Raw genomic sequence first — 19601 nt, 5'->3', positions numbered from 1 at the left:
AAACCTACCCATGGTGCCCACAGGTCCCCAAGAACCTGTTCCCTCAGCTGGAGAGAGACAGCGGGGATGATGCCCCGGGCAGGGATCGGGGGGTGATGCTCGCTGCCCCGGCAGGAATCGGGTGATGCTCGGGGATCCTCGAGGCGGGCGGCAGCGCGGGGCCGGCGGCGGGCGGAGCCCCGGGGGTGGCGGATCGCGGCACCGCCCCCGGCGCGGACACCGGGGCGGGGCGGGCGGGAGCGCCCGGTGCCGCCGGCGGCGCGGGGGGCGCGGGGCTCCGTCCCCGCCCGAGCGCGGCGCCGCTGCCGGAGGATGAGCTGCGGCCGGCCCAAGGACATGGAAGGTACCGGGCGCGGGCGGGGGGGCTCAGGTGCGCGGCGGGACGCGCTTCCCTCAGCCGCGAACGCGGCGCGCACGGACCTGGGGATCCGCTCCATCCCAGGGGCCGCCCTCCATCTCTCCTCGATGCTGTCCCCTCCGTCCTGGGGGTCTGTCCGTCCTCCATCCCCCGGTGCTGCCCCCTCCATGCCGGGGGTCTCTTCTTCGTCCCTCCCCCGGTGCTGCCCCCTCCATCCCGGGGGTCTGCCTGCCCTCGATCCCCAGTGCTGTCCTCTCCATCCCGGGAGTCAGTCCCTCTACATTCCCCTTTACTCTCCCATTCTGGGGAGAGTCTGTCCCCATGTCCTACCCTTGGAATTGTGGTGTACCAATGAAATGGGCTGGAAAATTTGGCTAGAGCAAAGGGATGCAGGTGTGAGGACAGGGCAGGCAGGCCTGGGGGTGCTGGAGCAGAGCAGGACCCCTGGGAAGAGCATGTCAAGGTGTAAGGGGGCTCACCACACGCAGGGGTGTCCGTGGGCTCCCTCACCTGCCTCCTGCCAGGAGAACCTGCCCAGAGCCACCTGGAGTCCTGCCCGCTGCCCTCACCCCACACTCTCATACTGTCCATCCCTACAGAAGTCCTCTGTCACAGGGTGCTCAGGGACCTCCTGGCAGTACCCATGGGAGTCTCAGGAGCACAGATGCATGCATGTTCCCCCCAAACACTCCCTCAACGTGTGCCCAGGGCACCCATCGTGCTGCACAGGGAGGACAGAAAGGACATCTGCCTTTTGTTCCCTTCCTCCTCCATCCTCGGGAGGCACCAGCAGTGGGCAGCCACCAGCCTGAGCTCCGGCCGGGGCTCCCATCTCATCTCTGCAAGCGGAGAATTCAGAGGGAAGCGCTGGGGTGACACTCGCCACACCCAGGGCCTGAGCCAAGTACACTTCAGGGGAATCTGGAGAGGCTGGAGGGGGTGTCAGTCCTCTCTGAGTCTGGTTTCATCTTCCTCAGATCTTAGGGAATAGCTCAGAGCAGGACCTGGTCCATCCTATAGACACAGCTTCAAAGATGGGATGTGTTGGGGGATCCCAGAGAGCATCACTGGAACGACCATCCCTGGAGGCTCCACCAGCTCAAGCAGCAGATCTGCCCTCCACCAGGGTGAAGGCACATGGAAGGGACACAGGGAACCAGGGCAATGGCAATGCCAGCTGAGCTCATGGCTCATGCAGATGCCACTAAAAACAGGATGAGTTCTTCACAGAGCTGCTCCCTGAATTGAGCAAATTCCCTAGGTCCTGAGAGAGTCCTAGGAGTCCTCAGAGACTTCTGCTCCCATCCACCTTTCACCTGCCTGCAGGAACACGAGAGAGATGACCAGCTCCCCGAATCCACCTCCAATTATAAGCAAATCCCTCGCTGTATTTGGTGCTAAATGTCTCCTTCCCTCCCAAATGCGGTGTGATGACCCACCCTTAAGGGTCATCACACACGGGCAGCCAGGCAAACCAACACAGTGATTTCATTCCTTGTGAAGCTTGTTTCAAGCTTCTCCCATTAATCCCGGGAAGCCTGTCTGACCCCGGGAAGCCTGGCTGCCCCCACTGCAGCTGCCTGCAGACATGTCCCCATCTGGAGGGCAGGTCTGTGGGACAGCCACACGCACGATGGCATCAAAGACACAGGGGTGTTCCTGAGGCCATGATGAGAAGTGGTGGCAGAGGACAGAGCAGGAGTCTGGCAGTCTTTGCCTGTCGAGGCATTTGGCTCCCCCGTGCCCCTGCCTGCTCCTCCTGCAGCTTGGCTGTCTGCCACCGTGTCCCCTGGGCAGGTCCTGGTCACCTGTGAGCGGGAAGCATCCGCGGAAAGTCCCCTGGCAGCCGGTTTGCTGGTAGTGATCAGCCCGGGGCAACTCGGCACCCACCTAGAAATGCTTTTGCCGGGGAATGCTGCCACATCGGGCCCCGAGGTGCCCAGCCCCAGGAGATTTCCCATTCCTCTCCCCACCAGCAGCTGCTGCTGCTCTGAGCCGCTCCAGTGCTCACGTTTCACCAGCCATAAAAGTGTCTGGAGAGGGAATGGGATCGGGAGCAGCGTTGTGCCTGGTGAGGGGAGGGAGCTGTGACTGTCCCTGTCCCACTGCTGCTGGTGTCCCTGCGGTGACACGGACCTGGCCTCCCCCTCCTGTGTGGCTGGAGAGATGCCCAAAATGGATCAAAGAGCCATGGAAACAACCCGGCAGCGATTCCCCGGCGGCAAGCAGGCAGTGGGGTGTCACTCATGGGGGCAGGCAGATGGGGCATAGGGACCCTAGACCAGCTGGCAGGGACTTGGAATGGTGGGGTCACAGTGGCTGTTTGGGGACCTGAGCTGAGCTCTCACCTCCCCACTCCAGCTCGGGCTCAGCCAGCCGGGAGGCTCCTGCATTCCCATTCCCGTTTCAGGATCCAGCACAGCCTCTGCTCTGTGGGAACCCCACTTCTGCCGGGACCCCAACACGACCATAGCCACGAGAGCTCTGGCGGAGCAGGTGCAGCCCACACCCCGCCCTGCGGCCCCTTCCAGTTAAGGCTGTTCATCTCCATGCTCCTTCTTTGCTTTTCCTCCCGCACCCGACTGCCCTCAGCCACCAGTGACCCCGGTGCTGCCACACTCGTGCCATGGCTCCGCTTGGTCCCTTTGATGCCCGGTGGCAGCAGTGTCGCCTGCAGCAGCCCCCCTAGGCTTCCTGTCCATCCCAGTGCCAGCTGGCCCTGCCGCGGGATTAGGCGGGAGCACGAGAGGAAAGCGCCGAGCATCTCTCCGGATCAAACGCCCACGGGGCAGCGGGGAGGGGGTGTCATTCACCCCCCCCGTCCATGTGAGACCGGCTCGGGGCCGCCCGGAGCTGGGATGAGCGTGCAGCCGGTGCTCAGAGGCAGTGGGAGGGAGGCGCTCGGGGGAATCAGTCAGGTGTGGACGAGGTATGGGGGGAGGCAGGGATGGAGCCGCACTCGTGACAGCGGTGCCGAGCGCTCACGCGCATCCCTCCTCCCGCCGAGATGCAGCAGGGCCGGCCATCCCTCTGCTGCGTCTCCACCATCCGCAGCTCGCAGGGACCGCCCGAGCCAGGTGAGGGGTCTTCAGGGTATGGCTGGGGGGCTGCAGGGCCAGCGGGCCTGGGGGGAGATGCTGCATGTGCGTTCCTGGCCGGAGGGCACAGCCTCCGGCTTACCATAGAGGAGCGGAGGGGATGGAGGGTTGCTGGCTGCTCCTGGGGATTCTCAGGCTACTCCCCGTGCAGGGCACGGAAAGGAGAGGAGAGCCTGTGTTGGGTGTCACCCCCATGTCCCTGCGTGGAGCCAGCCCAGGGCTCTCCTGACACAGGGCTCCTCTGTCCCCGTCATTTCCTTGCTCCAAAATGCTCCCACATGCCCTGCTCACCCTCCCTACCATCCCATGTCGAGTGCTGCCAGGTGATTGGAAAGTTGGGACACAAGGGCTGGGCTGGGGAAACTGAGGCTGTGGAGGAGCTGCTGGAGCCAGGGCCTCTGGGCTGCAGGGCAGCCACTGCCTGCTCCAATGGACAGCCATGCCCCCAAAGCTCCCAGAGCTGCCTTTCTTCCCAGCTCATTTTTCCTTTCGACTTTCACCCCTCTTTCCCCTCTGCTCCCACTGCTTGTGTTGCCTCCAGCAGAGTTTGCTGCAGGAGCAGAGATGCCCATGTCCTGCTGCTGGAGGCACATGCTCCATAGCTCCCTATGGATATGGGTCCTGCTGATGGCCAGATCCTCCTTCCCTCTAGTCCCTGTAGCAAGTCCTGGGGAAGCCCTGGCACAGCTGAAGGACACAACTCTGGCAGCAGCCCCTCCAGACCTGCCAGGTTTATATCTGCTGCAGCACCCAGTGGGATGGGCAGGTTCCAGCTCAGAGATATCCCAGCACAGCTACAGTGCTCAGGGTGCCAGGGACAGGACAGTGGCATCTCAGACATCCTTGGCTGGAGGGAACACAGCCCGCTCTGGTCCTCACCTGACAAGCTCAGGGTGTCTGAGACTGCTGGAAGTCATCAGAGACATCCCCATCTCTCAGGACAGGTGCAGAGACCACTCCTACCAGTCCTGCCTCTGCTCCCCACTGAGCCTCTCCATGGATCTCCCTCCACCTTGTTTTCTCTAAAATCACTTCCCCAGCCATCAGACAGGTTCCCTGCTGCAGTTTCCCCATGGCAATGCTTCCTGCTGGGTGTGCTTAAGAAACAATACTGTGTGATGTGGTCTGGGTATAGTGCAACAACCCTTTTTTGCTCTATTTTGACTTTTTTTGGCCAGTTGTTCTCCTATTGCATAAAGGTGTACTTGAGCAGTCTCTTCAAAATCTCTTCCCTCTTAAAACCCGCTAATTAGGAAAACGAGCTGCCTCGGGATTTCTCCAGCCCTCCTGCTCTCTCAGGGTGGTTTGTCCTGGAAGTGGGTCTCCTTTGGGTGCTGGTCTGCTCTTGGAGGTGGTTCATGACTTGCCTGGCTCCCCATGGTGGGAGCAGGTGAGCTGGGGGATGCTCCAGTCTTTGCTTCCGCGGATCAGAGCTGTTTATGTCAAGCTGAATGGCTTTTATCCAGAGCAGACAGAGCGTGAGCCCCTAATACCCACTCACCCTCCTCCTGTGGCAGCTGGGTCCCTTCAGCCCTCCTCAAAGGAAAGCTTTTCAACCTCCTTGCAACCCCAACACCCCCAGCTTGTTAAAACACAAGGAATTGGACTTTAATGACCTTTATGGGTTCCTTCCAACTCAGGATATCCTATGATTCTATGAATAAGGGACAAAAAGCACTCGTTGTGGGTAAATGTCTCTTTGTGGTCATTATTGACAGGCTGGTGTGTGTTTGGCCATCACTGGAGTGCACAGTGGCTGTCTCCAGGCACCCATGGTCTGTGCTGGGGGAACCAGCCTGCATTCCCTTCTCCACCAGGCTGCCCAGCGAGGGTTTCTCCACTCCCCTTCCCTTGGTGGTGGCTGTTTGCTGTCAGCCTGGACCACGGGAAGCAGCTTCCCTGGGCCTCGTCCCGGTTCCTGTCCCAGCAGTGACAAACAGGAGGTTCTCACCAGGTGTCGGGGATCAGCTGCAGGTCCCGCGTCTGCTCGGCTGGCGGGTGTCAAAACAAACGTCGCTCCTGAGGGGTTTGTGTGGGCAAACATCTTGTCGGGTGCCTGCTGGATCCCAGCGCCAGCTGGCAGTTCCTGGGCTGGTGGATTTTCTCCTTGGCAATGGGAAAGGAAGGCAGGAATGGGGAGTTTTTAGAGAGAGGGACCCACAGCCTGAGTTTAGCAGGTCCCATGGCTTAGAAAAGGCACTTTTGGGTGCCCTGGCATGGGGTGGATGGACACCATGGCCGTCTCTCACCCCCCTTCCTTCTGCAGCCACCGCTGCCGCCTCTGCTCACTTCAGCTTCTGCCGCAGCCTCCTGGAGCACACGGTGTCGGCCGAAAACCTCAGCTACCGCCTGCAGCGCAACCCGGGCAGCAGCCTCACCTGGCACGACGGCCGCAGCCAGCGCCCCGACGGCGGCCGCACCGTCAAACTCCTGCGGCAGCCGGGCACCGAGGGCTCGCAGGTACCCCACTCCCCACCCGGGCATGCCAAGGGGAACACAGCTCCTTGTGTCTGGCAGACCCCCCGCAGGAGCATCTCCTCTTTCCCTGCAGGATCAGGCCTTCAGATGTTGTTTGTCCTCATGATTGCTGGGCGTTTAGTTATAGTAACATATATAAACATCATCATGTGTTTTCATCAGGCCTCGTGCTGTGCTGGGGTGAGCTCTCTGTGTCACCTCCCCTCTGTGCATCACCTGCCCTCCCACCTGCAGCTAGGACTTAATACCATTTTGCATTAAGCATACCAGGACCAAATTCCTTATAATGCCTTAAAATCACCGAGTGCTGGTGTGTGTCTCTTAGCCAGGTTTGGACCACTGTCTTCCTAAAATTTGAAACTTTATTGTACTATGGAGGCTGTGAGCCAAAGGTTTCCATCCATTCACTGCTGCACAGACACAAGAAGGAATATTATCGCTGCAGGTGGCTCCCGGTGCTTCCCAGCCCCTCCTTAGCACCCTGGGAGTTGGGTTCAGAGTGGCACATCCAGACAGTGAATGCTGGAAAGAAAACAGGGAAAATCCAACTGCATGGCTTCCAGCTGCCAGCATGGAGATGCTTTTGTATCACAGGGCCTCCTGTCTGGTTTGGCTTCAGAAAGGAACAGGGACCCCACGGGGATGGGTATGGTCGTGATGCTCTCAGGAGCAGCAGCTCCAGGGGAGACAATGTTCCGTGTGCTGGTGACATTGTTCCATCACCTCCAGGCGGCTCCTTCATGAGGACACACCAGCCACTCTCCAGGTGCCAGCTGTGGCTTATTATGGTTCTCCCTCCTCCACCCCTATGTGCTGCCCAGAAGGATTTAGTGAAAGGTTCTTAATTTGCCAAAAGCAAAGAAAAATGCCGGAGCGAAGAGAGGTGATGCAAGTTGCTCCTTGCAGCGTCCAGGGACAGCTCCCCCCGCCTCGGTTCCCCCAGCCACCTCCTGCCTTCCTGCCAGAGCAGCCTCCCAGCTTCCTGCCTGCTCTCCTCCACACCGGCGCTCGATATTCACGGCTGAGAGTTTATCAGAGAGACAGCGCGGCTCAGCCGGCTGGAAAACAAACCCATGATCCCTTACACCTCCCCTGCCCCTCCGGGGAGCGCAGGGGATCGCTTGGGGACCCTCCATGGGGAGCGAGGAATGCACGCCGAGCAGGCAGCCGGGATTTAGGGATGCTGGGATGGTCCCCGGTGCAGGGCTGTGTCTGCTGAGTGATGTGCGTGCAGCCGTGTGCGTGCCCAGGGAAATTGCCAGTTGTTTGTCACCTCTTCCCCCGTGCCTCGGAGGGTTAGTTGGATAATAGCTGTGGGAAGCACGCGGTAAGCTCCCGGGAAGCTGGTTGTTATTCCCCCCCCAGCCCCTCTGCTTCTCATCATCACTCGTTAGTGAATCCAGAGCAAATCGCCGCCTCCTCCCCCTCCTCCTCCTCCTCCCCACGGCACACTCTCCGGCGCGCTCAGCCGAGTGTGAAGGAGCCGCGCAGCCGGCGTGGGCTGGGGCTGCTCCCGCAGGCAGGCGACTCCCGGGATGCGTCTGGTGGAGCCGGGTCTCTCCCAAAGGTGAGGGTTCGGTTCAGAAACTGCATCCTGTGCATTATCTATTGAATTTTCCATCTGCTTTGGAGACGGACTCCTTGCTTATTGATGTACAGCCTCCCAACTTCGCCTTCTTCCCTGTTGCTTGAATGTTCCCAACGAGCTCTGCTTGAGGAACAGTTCCTTTGCAAGCTCCAACGCTCCCCTGGGAACAGGCAGCAGCCCCACCAGGCTGGCCAGGCTCCACGGCAATGCCTGGCGTGGGGCAGGGAGCACATCCCAGCCCAGCTGCCCTCCACTGCCTCCTCCACAGCATCCCTCCAGAATGTGTCATTAGTTTCAGTGACTGCGGGATGTCTGGAGTCCCTCTTACACTAATTATCCCTGCTCCTCTATTAGATATGCTTAATTAGGCAGCGTTCACACGCAGAGGTCGATGTTGGCACACCGCGGGGCCACACGCTGCCGACCTTTCCCATGCCGGTGTGTCGTGCATCAGCTGCTATTCCTGCTCTGTCCCCGCCCTGTCCGGGGCATCGGTGAGCCCTGGCAGTCCAGTCCCCCTCTGTTGTGGGAAGCAGGGATGTCTTTTCCACCCCAATTTGCTGTGATCCAGCCCAGGACAGTCCCTGCAGGTTGGGCACAAGTGGATGCTTTGGTGCAGCAATGTTTGCTGGTGCTGTTCAAGGATGAAGTCTCAGCATCACCAGCAGTGGAGAGCTCACCAATCTCTCCTGACTGCCAAAAGCAGGGAAAGGGAGATTCCTGCATCCTCCAGCCCCTTTTACAGTCAACCTGGAAGATGCCCTAGGAGAAGCAGTCTTGCTTTCTGTGCAGTCGCAGCTCAAGATGTGTGATTTGCTCTGTATGAGATCAGTCCAAGCTGAAACAGCCTTGCAAGGCCAGAGTAGCTGTGATGGGGGAGAGAAAATGGAGCTGCCAAGCGGCTCAGGGTGAGACTGGGTGGCTCAGAGTGAGACTGGCCACTGCAGCAGACAGCTGGAGGGAGGGAAGGTGGAGGGATGCTGTCAGATAAACCCCCTCTCCCCGTGGCCATAGCTCAGTACTGAGCATGGCATAGCTCAGCAGGTGGTGGAGGTGGCCAGGGCACACTGGGGTGCTGGGGACTGTGACCCTGCTTTATCCTGGGTGTCTCTGAGCATAGCAGCACCCCAGGAACAGCTGTAGGATTCAGAGGTGGCCTTGGACACCAGCAAAGCTGCAGGACCTTGTTGTGACCAGTCAGCTCAGGGTTGAAGAGGGTTGAGAGGGAGAGAAAGGGAGAGTCCTTCCTACTCTAGGGCACCAGCTGGCTGCTGGCTGCTTTCCTGGGGACTTCTGGTGGAGATGAGTTGCACCAGTACCAACATCTGATGGGGATGGCTTTGCACCAGTTCCTACTCTCCTCCAGGATCTCACTGGCTGCATCCCCACTGAGAGCTTCCAGCAAATGCCCATCTCTACCTGGTGAGGTGGGGACCCTGAGGACCCCAGGACACCTCCTGAGTCTGTGCAAAGCTCTGCTGGGCTCGGAGATGCGTAGGCGAGGGGAGCTGGGTCTCTTGTCTGTAGCAGGAGGGCTGGGAAGTTTAAAGTGTTGGGTCTGTATATGGTAGGACAACCAACTTGACCTCCCATCCCCACTCTCCCTGCCTCCCTTACTAGTTCCTCTGATTTCAGGGTGAGTCCAGAGACTCCAGAGTGTGTGGAGCCAAAGTCTGCCAGTGTCACCACAATCTTATGCAGCCAACCAGAACCTCCCCCATCCCCATGGACTGATTTCTGTTCTCCTCCACCCAGGGTTGAATCCCACTAACGCTCTCCCCTTCCACTCCCCTCAGGTCCGTGGCTGTGACCACTATGGCATCTACCACACCAGCCCCACACTGGGCAGCCTGGTCAAGCCAGTGGTGCTGTGGACCCAGCAGGATGTGTGCAAATGGCTGAAGAAGCACTGCCCACACAACTATCTCATCTACGTCGAGGCGTTCTCCCACCACGCCATCACAGGTACAGAGTGTCCTCCGGACTATTTCCCATTAGCACGTGCTCCTGGGAAAGGCTGTTTGGACACTGGTGGTTCAGAAGATGGATATATCCCCCATTTCTATCCCCTCTCCCCATGAGATGCAGCCAGGGTGAGAGCAGGGGACACAGCAACACTGACCCAGGCTGGGCAGGAGGCATCTGCCACCAGGGTGAGCTCCAGGACAGGCTGGAGGTTCTTTAAAATTATTATATTGGTTTATAAGGCAGGAAAGAATCTTCTCATCACCTAGCTTAATACAATAATAATATTATTAAAGTTTTTTTAATACTGAAAATTTTTGAAGAAGAGAAAAATCTCTGCCCAGTTGGAGACCAAGTTTCAAAGGTTTTTGTCCAGGTCCAAATCCAACACCCAGTCAAGTCCTTCAAGCAGACTCACCTTTAGGATCTGCCCCCTCCCCTTTGCTCCCTGGACAGTGGCTTTGACCTCTGTGTAAGAGCATCATTCCAGTCCAACAAGGCCAGACTGAGCTCTGCCAGGACCAGGGGACGGTGGCAGGGAAGTGAGGGCAGGAGCTGCCTGGGGGGGGATGCAAAATCCTAATGCAAAAGCTCAGCCAGCCCTTGCTCAGGCAACGAAGGCAGCATTAGTGAATGTTTGCTGGGAAGCAAGGACAAAAGCTGGTTTAAAATCCCTCCTGTAATAGCCCCAGACTGGAGGGAAGTGGCTCGGCGGGGACCAGAGCACTAATGCGTTGTGATGGGCACCCCCATTCATTGCCCCGGGAGGAGCAGCCTGCGTGGGGACTCTGTGCTCAGAAAACATCTCCTCACGTGGGAGGTGGAGCGGAGAATGGAAAGTTGCTGCCTGCGGGGATGGGTTACAGGCCTGTGCTGCTGATACCTGGCAGAGGCTGGGGACATGAGCTGCCACCCGGCGCTCTCTGAAAGGGAGGTCACAAACCAGAATGGTTTGGGTAGGAAGGGACCTGAAAGCCCATCCTCCTTGCCACCAGCAGGGACACCTTCTGCTAAACCAGGTTTCTCTAAGCCTTGTCCAGCCTGGTCTTGGACACTTCCAGGAATGGGGCAGCCACAGCTTCTCTGGGTAACCTGTGCCAGGGGCTCAGCACCCTCACAGGGATGAATTTCTTCCCACCATCCAGTTTAACCCTATCCTCGGCCAGTCATTCCCTCTCATCCTGTCCCTCCACGCACTACTCCAGGCAGTGAGAGAGCACTCCCTCCTCATTCCTCCATGCTGGTGGGTATCCCTTTGTATTACCTATTCCTGGAGTCATGCCCCCACTCCACGGGGCTGGTGGGGCACCGAGCCATTCCGTGTTTGCAGGCCGGGCGCTGCTGCGGCTGAACGGGGAGAAGCTGCAGCGCATGGGGATCGTGCTGGAGACGCAGCGCCAGGAGGTCCTGCAGCAGGTGCTGCAGCTCCAGGTGCGCGAGGAGGTCCGGAACCTGCAGCTGCTCAGCCAAGGTAGGGCCAACGGGGCAGCCCAGGGCTGGGCTGAGGCACATAGGGATGGGTTGTGGAGCCGTTCAGGGAGCACAGGGGTGAATTGTGATGCACAGGGCCAGGCTGCCACACACAGCCCAAAATCTCTCAGTGGCCTTTTGCACAGAAGGGAAGAGATTCTCTGGGGCTGGTAGTGGGTGAGCTGCGACGTGCTACCCTGCAGGCTGTTTATTCCTTCCTCTCCCACCTTGTTCCAGCTTCTTTTGGAAATGTCTCCTAGCTGATCCGTCTGTTTGGCAGATTGCACCAACACTGTGAACCGAGCTCCGCTGGGACGGGCTGTGCATCGCCGATACGAGACCTGAGCCACACGCTTGGAATAAGAAGAGACAGCTTCCCAGGCACTCCAGGGCTCCTCTCCTGCTTCTTCCTTCTCTTTCTTTTAAAGGAATACATTCCTGTGCAGGGATGGAAGGTTGCGTCCAGCAGACATGGCTCTTGGCTGGAGGAAAATCAGCAAACCAGCTGCTGGGACAGATGATGAACTTCCATCCACCTGAGCCTGAGAGTTCACAGGGAAAGAGATGGAAAAAAGGAGATGGCAAAGGGCAGGGCTCAGCACTGTGAAGAAAGGGAACGCAGTGATTCCAGGGACAGCTCGGAGCCATGTGCAGGACACTGAAGCATTTTGCACTTGGGCAACATCCCAGCACCCAGCAACTCGTGTCCATGTCTCGGAGCTTATTTAAGGAGCTTTGGTTTCCTCATCAGACTGGGCTGCCTTCCAGCATCCGGGGAGGTGACGTTATCAGTAGCAAATAAGATGATACAACCAGCCAAAAAATTCAAAGTGGGGCCAAGACCCCCGCACCCAGCTCCGCTTGGTGAGTTAAAAAGGGAGCTGAGTCATCAGAGCTGGAAAATCTGCAAGTAAAAGCAGGTTGGATGCACCAGGAGGGTGCCATGGCCTGGAGGAACCTGTGCCAAGAGCTCATCCTTCATCCACAGGCAGATGGGGGAGCCCGTGCAGGGGCTGGGGGGAGCAGGCAGGGGTTGCTGCCGGGTGGGTGTGGGTGCTGCCCAGGGTGGGGCTGGGGGAACACTGGGTTCCAGGTCCTCCCTGGCCTCCATGCCTGGTCCTGCTCTGCTCCATGCTCCCACCAGCTCTGCAGAGCTCTGCCCATCCAGGCATTGGCAGGTTCCTGTCCTGACCGCCTGCCCAAGAGCTGGCAATGGTGCCACCAAAGCCAGGCACCTTCCTGATGACCTCCACCATCATTACAGTGAAAGTGTTTGCTGTTAGGCCCCCATCTCCCAAATTCTCCCATACAGAGCTAGAGACTGCCCTTGTGGGCAGATAAGGAAAATCCATATGTAAATCAGGATTTTTGGCCAGGGTGGATGCTGTCACTTCCCAACATTCCACCTCAAGTGATGAGGGTAGGGCTATGGGTCATGGGGGTCCAAAAACAGCAGCACCCCAAAACCCCTGGGGCATTGGGAAGTGGAGGCAGGTCACGGTGCCCCCTGGCCAGGCATCCTCCTGCCTGCTTCTCTGCTGGTAATAAATTAGAGACTGTTATTTTAACTCACTGCTCTTCTGACTCTTCCCACACCTGAACCTGCCCTGTGAGTTTGGTCCCTCCAGTCCTTCCTGGGGATGCACAGGAGATGTCTACAACCCTAAATCACTCCATGCTAGGCTGAACGTCTTCCCTCTCTGCCTGTGGGTCAGGGGTCTGTGACCCTCAGCTCTGTCTGCAGGGAAGCAGCTTCAGGGTTTTGCTGTCTGTAGCCGCTGGTACCCCAGGACACAGGAATTAGAATTTCCTCCTGTTTCCACACTGACCTTTTCAAATATGCAGCAAAATTTGCTCTTCTCACCTCACTGGAGACTCACGAGCAACAGAGCTGGGAGAATTTGAGTTTAAAGAAAAGGAAAAAGAAGCCGGGAAACAGCCCATCTTCCCCACGGTGGGGATTGTTTCTGTCCTGGTGGGGAGCTGGGGGGCAGTGGGGGCAGTGGGGAGGCACGGGGAGCTGCGGGGTGGTGAGGGGGCCAGAAGCCCAAGGAGCAGATCACGGCTGCAGGTGTCTGCACATCGTTAGAGGGAGATGCTGAGCTTCTCTCCAGAGCTTGGGAGCTGCACAGGGAGAAATGCTTTCTCCAGGCTCCAGCTGGGCTCATGCAGTAAGCTGGTGGAGATTTGGCTTGGAATGCAGCTGGGGTGCACAGAACAGTGCTGGGGCTGCCCCGGACCCTCTGGAAAAGGTAGGGTTTCCCCCAGATCCTGCCCCAAAGCCTGGCTGCCCCCCTTGCTGTGCTCCTGAGGATGCTCTGGCTCTCTCCAGCTCCTCAGCATGGAGGAAAGGAGGCACAGAAGAAAGCAGAAACCCCACCAACTGCACTCAGCTAGAGCTCCAACCACAGCCCCTGTTCAGGTATCTTTCTGAGACCTACCAGCACAGGATGAGGTGGAGGAGCAGTGTGATAAAATCTTCCCAGGGCTGGCAGGAGGATGCTGTCCTGCCCCCAGTCCTCTGCTCTGTGTCTTTGTTCTGATGAGGATGATGATGGTGAGAGCAGAGCATCTGTGTAGGCTGGCTCTGAACTACTGCTCTGGCAGTGTCTGGTGCCACCTAATGCCCATGGCTTGTCCAAGGGGCACCCAGGACTCTGCCCAAGGCAGCAGAGATGCATCCAGGACAGACCTGACATGGTTTTGACTTCGGTAGCTCTGGGCATACAGTGAAATGCATCTGCATGGTGGATCCAAGGAAGGACAGTCCTCCTCATGGGCAAGAATTTGGGGTGGTGAGTATTGCAGCAGGACCCTGAGAACTGGAGGCAGATACTGCTTGGGATCCTCTCAGACTGAGGCACAGCTTGGTCGCGCCTCATCTTTTGCTGAGCAAGAAAAATACCTTCTATTTGTCCAGCATTTATCTGCCAGTGATATTCCAGGCACTGCCCCAAAACAAACAGGGCCGACAATGAAACACAGATGAATCAATTCATGCAATATTAAAACCAGACAACAATTAAAGTAAACAGAAAACACCAGCAAGCATCAGTCAGTCCCCTGCAGCTGTCAGGAGGATACAGGCAGCAGCACTGGGGCACAGGAGCAGGCAATGGCCACACAACTCCTGTCTCTAATAAATTTTTTTGCCATTTTATTTGGTGGAAAATCTTTTGAATAAGAGGGCCAATGTGTCATTGGCATCAGGAGTTATGTTCAGCACCTTCTTAGAAAGGAACAATCCAGCAATCCCTTCCCAGTGGCAGAGGCAGTTTGCAGATTCCAGCAAGGTTTTCAAGCAGAAAATAAAAAAGCCAGCAGAGATGCCCATAGAAAATGCATGCAAATTTGTCTGAGTAATTACTGAGCTTGATGATGTAAACACCTCCAGCTCTGAAGCACTGCTGATTGTGGCTCTGATGCAGGGAATGCTCCCCATCCTTCTGACCCTGAAATTCACAGCGGGTGCTGAAATTCACAGCCTGTGCTGTCCCTGGCTGAGTGGGGTGGGAGGACACGGTGTGCTGGGCACAGGGGTGGCAGTGCCTGCCACTGGCTCTGCTGAGGTGGAGCTGGTTTAAATTGGAATGCCTGTCCCCAGTGGTTTGCATGCTCCATCTAATTAGGACCCTGTCATCCCATGAGGTGCACAGGCAGGATTACAAACCACCCCAAGCCTTTGGGGCAGTTTGACATGAGCAACGTGTGCTGGCAGCCCAGTAAGCCAACCCTGTCCTGGGCTGCATCCCCAGCACCACGGCAGCACGGAGGGGGGGTTGTCCCCCCCTTCTCTGCTCAGGAGGGACCCCACATGCAGTGCTGCCTCGAGTTCTGGGGATCACGGCATCAAAAGCTTGTGAAGCTGCTGGAGTGAGTCCAGAGCATGAACCCAAAGAGTATGAACCCAAGGGCTGGAGCACGGCTGCACTGAAGACAGGCTGAGAAATCTGGGGTTGGTAAACCTGGAAAAGAGAAGGTTCTGGTGAGATCTTAGAGCCACTTTCAGTGCCTAAAGGAGTTGAGTGACTTTGAACAAGAACATGACAGGACAAGAGGGAATGGCTTTAAACCAGCAGAAGACAGGGTTAGGTTGGATATTAGGAAGAAATTATTCCCTGTGAGAGTGGTGAGGCACTGGCACAAGCTGCCCAGAGTAACTGTGGCTGCCTCATTCCTGGAAGGGTGCAGCAGCCTGGAAGGGCTGCCTGGGTGCTGCCCCAAGTCAGAGCATCCCAGGGAAGAGTGAGGTGTCAGCGTGTGGCAGGGGCACAGTGAAACAGCCACTCCTGGGATGCTCCAACAGCCACATCCCAGCTCTGGCACACCACCCTCTGCCTCATCCCATAGCCCTGGTCCCCATGCCACTGCCTGGTGCTGGAGGACAAGACAGGGCTTGGGAATACACACAGAGTCTCTCAGCGATGGCAGCAGAAGTCTTCTGCTCCTGTATGTTCTTGCTGCACATCCAGGACTAATCAATCTTGATTTATTGCTAATGAACTTGAAAACAGTGTTGGGATGGATCAGGTGCCACTCAGGGTGAGATGGATAATATAATTAAGATTTCCTCAAAGGTCCCGTTTTTCTTACCTTGTTAATTAAGCTGATGTGGGGCCCTCCATGCAGAATACGTAATGAGAGGCTGCCAAGTCAGAGCTGGCTGTTAATGGGAGGTGATGCAGGAGGAAATGCTGGCCTTGACTGCAGGGCTGGAGATATTTGGGCAGCTCTTTGGTGGCTTGGTTCCCCTGAGCAGCCTCTGGGGAGGCGGTCTCTGCTGAGAACTCACCACATGCTTTGCACAAATCCATTTGGAGCCCACAGGGCAGAGCATGCAGTCACAGGGATGCAGGTGGAGGTGGATGGGCTCATCTCTGTTTGGGATAGGCTGAGCATCGTGGCAGAGCACATCAAAGCACAGCCCAGGGTGTGGGCACAGGGCATTTCCTGCAGGAATCCATGAGCAGCCCTGTGGCCTCAAGCAGCAGCTCTCGCTGGGGCTGGAGCCTGTGGTGCGAGGAGGAGGGGAAGCTGCTCCACTCCCCATGGCCCAGGCACGTTTTTGGTACTTGCACTGGTGGTGACTTATGACAATGAATTAATGGCCTCTTAATAAGGGTGACACTTTCCTTAATTAGAAAGTATCAGAGCAGGGATAATTGCTTCATTTCATTCTGTTCCCCTATATTACTTCCTTCATTTTTGGTCCTCATTCTCAGCTGCTGATGCCCTCTGAATGCTCTGCTTCCCCAGAGCCAGAAACACTCCCAGGGACTGAGGGCATAGCACAGAAACAGGAAAGATGGAGAGAAGTGAGTGTGGGTATGGCTGTGGTGCTTTCACTGGGACAAGGATGGAGAGGGGTGGGTACAGATGCAGTTACAGTGCTGCTGCTTCCACCAGGGTGGTCCCAGGTTTGCAGCAGTGCCAGGTGCAGGGTTGGTGCCACATGGGACCACCTGGCAAGGCTGGAGTAAGGGGGAGGCAGCATCCACAGGCTATAAGCCACCAGAGGGAAGGCAGCAATTGCTGGGAGTCGGGCAGCCCAGGGAAGGCAACAGGACTGAGATACAGAATTGATACAAAACAAGTATCATTTGGGCTGACCAGAGCTGTTCCCCAGCCTGGATGCTGTAGGTTTGCTGTAAAGCCAAGTTGAACATCCACAGCATTTCACTTGGGCCTTTTTTGGAAAGGCAAGTTTGGGGTTTGATTTTGGCACAACATTCCCTGGCAGCACATTTGCACAGGCTGTTACTGGGACCTCCAGGAAAATCCTTCACACCCCCCACAGAAAACTAGCCTCTTCACTTCCCATCAGAGCAGGCATTTTCTAAAACTAGGAAGGATTTGATAAAGCCACACAACTTCAGCACCAGTCCTACCCTGCATCCCCACAGGTCCCTCTGCCTTCTATGGGGTTGTTGGTGTCCCCAGCTTGGGATGGGTCCCCATGGGACGTGTCCCCCATGTCACTACAACCCTGTAAATCATAAACAGCTCCAGCTCCTCCTTGAGGCAGGAGCTTTTCCCCCCTTAGCCTTCCCTCTTTGCACTGCAACCATTTTGCTTTGTCGCCATATCTAAAATTGAATCTGTTTGGATTTTCTCTCACTCTTTTTTTTTTTTTCCCCTTTTGCTTATATTTGCTGAGTGCATTCAAGCACAGGGAGGGGGGAAAATAATAAAAAATCCATCAGCATAATTCCTGGCTGTCGGAGTGATGGCAGGCTCGGGTTTCCAATCAGCGGCCCGGGCTGTGGAGCAGCGTGCAGGAGGAGGCTGGGGCTGGCCCGGATGCTGCCGCACAAACCAGCTGCAAATCCCTCTTTGTTCGGGAATCACTCTCTTTCAGCCGGACCAGCCTCTGCACAGCCTGTCCTGTGGATGTGCGAGCATGTGGCTGCTCCAAGGGGCTTTGTCCCCCTGCCACTCCAAGGATAAAAGGGATGCAGCAGCCGGCTGTGACCCTTTATCCCAGGATAAAGCCTTGGGAGACAGGGAACGCCAAATCTCCCATCCTGGATCTGGGCATCAGTCATGCCCTTTCCCTCACCTGTCTCTGTGCCTGGTGCACAAGGCTCAGCAGACTGAGCTGAAGTCTGGGCTCCCAGTGCTCCCAGTGTTCCCAGTCCCACGCATTAAGCATCTCACCATCCCACCAGTGGAGATGCTGGCCCTGTACTGCCCCATATGCACAGCAGTTAGTGGGAGTTTTTGGGATGTCTCCAGAGCAGCGACATGTGGAAGAGGCTCTGCAGACCCAGCACACATTTTATTCTAACTGACTTAAGGATCTGAAGGGTGCTGCTGCAGCCCATGGATCAGACACGGGCACAGGTTGCCCAGAGAAGCTGTGGCTGCCCCATTCCTGGAAGTGTTCAAGGCCAGGCTGGACAGGGCTTGGAGCAGCCTGGTGTAGTGGAAGGTGGCTAATTGTGATTCTAAAATATGCTTTTAAGTTACTTTTTAAGGTGTAAATGCCTCATCAGGCAGGCCCATTCTGGGTAAGTGGCATTGTCCTGCCTCCAGATCCCAGCATCCCAAGAGGATCTGCATCCAGAAAACCAGATTATTTCCTGTCTTTCCTTAAAGGGTGGTTTTTACATTTGTGGCATTTTAAACTCTTGTCCAGGTGTCTTTACAAGCCAGAACTGACCCTTGTCGGGGATACCCAAATTGCTGCTGGGTTGGGGTGGAGGTCACTGAGTTGGCTGCATCCTGGCAGGCACAGGACAGCTCCAGGGAGATCTGCTCAGCACCAGCATGAGAGGCTGGAGAAGCAATGTCAGGACTGCATGGAGGGTGGCAGCATCTCACTGATACAGGCTACATAATTGTTTTTTCCTCATCACCTCTTCCTGGGGTCTGTATCAATTTAATTTACATGCTCAATGGCTTGGACTGCTTCATCCCTGCTGCCAAGCACCTTCTCCAGCATCTACAGTTGCAGTGTGTGCCTGGCTGTGGCTCCTTGACCTCCTCCTGCCTCGAGTGGCGGGAACAGTAGAGACAGTGGGAACAGTGACCAGGGGACCAGGGCACTGGGGAATCACCACATAGCCCCCTCCACAGCATCATGATGGTTTGGAAGGATGAGCTCTCATCCACAAACCACCTCTGCAAAATAGCCACGGAGCAAGAGATGCGATGGTTTCCTGTGAGCACAAGGAGGAAGGCAGCACCACTGCCTCTGTTGCTCTTCCTCCTCCTCCTGCCTTTCCCAGCATAGCTGGGAAACAAAGCACTACTCAGCATCTGCTTAACATTTCCTGGTCTTTTCAAGTCCATCCCTTGGCCTCCTCTACTCAGTAGAGTTTGAAAATAACAACAGTGGGTGCCTTTATATTGCATAATTTCAGGGGATTGTTCCTCACCCAGCCTGTAGCTGCCTGCTCTCCCTGCCCCTGTCTAACCCAGCGTGGCCAAGCTCCCCTATCTCCCTTCACCCTCATCCCCTTCCTGGAGATGCAAAACTGTTCTTTGTGGATGCAGAAAATGGACATGGTGGCACTTTTGCACACGTGGAACAGCTGTCAGGATGAGGGATGGGCACCGTTTACAGTGAGGAGGGGACCTCGAAGGTGCTGAAGGCGCTGCCTGGTCTCAGCGAGCACGTGGAGCTGCCCAACAGCCACGGGAGGCAGCTCGCTGCCTGGGAAAGCGAGGCCGCCTCGGATATGCCTCATTTTATACAAAAAAGGTGGGTTGTGCCTGTCCCTCCCACCCTGCTGAGCACCCTCCGCTGCACCGATAATCATACCTAGCAATTACACCGAGCTTTCCCCGCTCTCTGCAGACGTTAATTAAGCTCTTTTCCCGCAATGGAGACAAAGAGGGGAAAACCGCGGGGAAACTCCCGGCTTGGGTTGGGCTTTTTTTTGCACAACTGTGCCACAGGGCCTCCCAGTTCCCGGCAGCACCGCAGGAGCCACGCACTGTGGCAGGCAGGGTGGCCCTTACACCAATGGTTGCTCTGGGTTCTGCACTCACCTGACAAAATTAATGTGATTTTCCCTAATTTCTGGGCTACTGCTGGATCCTGGTGTGGCTATGCATTCCCACAGCCGGTAACCAAGGCTGACTATGCCCCGCGGCCCCTCCCCAGGTGCCACCGGCTCTGCAGGGGTGACATCCCAAG

The 19601-nt window shown here is 56.7% G+C and overlaps 1 protein-coding gene across 3 annotated transcripts; it reads left to right on the top strand.

The window, feature by feature from the left end:
* The first annotated feature begins 207 nt into the window (after nucleotides 1–207).
* Nucleotides 208–12525, top strand: SAMD10 (sterile alpha motif domain containing 10). Of its 3 annotated transcripts, none has more exons than XM_068207855.1 (5): nucleotides 208–343; nucleotides 5723–5916; nucleotides 9319–9487; nucleotides 10818–10958; nucleotides 11238–12525. In XM_068207855.1, exons 1-5 carry the CDS (start codon nucleotides 313–315, stop codon nucleotides 11300–11302), a joined length of 600 nt encoding a protein of 199 aa, XP_068063956.1. In that variant the 5' UTR covers nucleotides 208–312; the 3' UTR covers nucleotides 11303–12525. The 3 variants fall into 3 exon arrangements, with proteins under 3 accessions (XP_068063956.1, XP_068063955.1, XP_068063957.1); XM_068207854.1 differs by lacking the exon at nucleotides 208–343 and adding an exon at nucleotides 3079–3435; XM_068207856.1 differs by lacking the exon at nucleotides 208–343 and adding an exon at nucleotides 3085–3435 and having other exon boundaries at nucleotides 11195–12525.
* The last annotated feature ends 7076 nt before the right edge of the window (nucleotides 12526–19601 follow it).

Source organism: Anomalospiza imberbis, chromosome 17 (genome assembly GCF_031753505.1).
Source record: "Anomalospiza imberbis isolate Cuckoo-Finch-1a 21T00152 chromosome 17, ASM3175350v1, whole genome shotgun sequence".
Classification (NCBI taxonomy): Eukaryota; Metazoa; Chordata; class Aves; order Passeriformes; family Viduidae; genus Anomalospiza; species Anomalospiza imberbis.
Note: the sequence above shows the minus strand (reverse complement) of the source record. Positions and strands in the feature narration are given on the sequence as shown.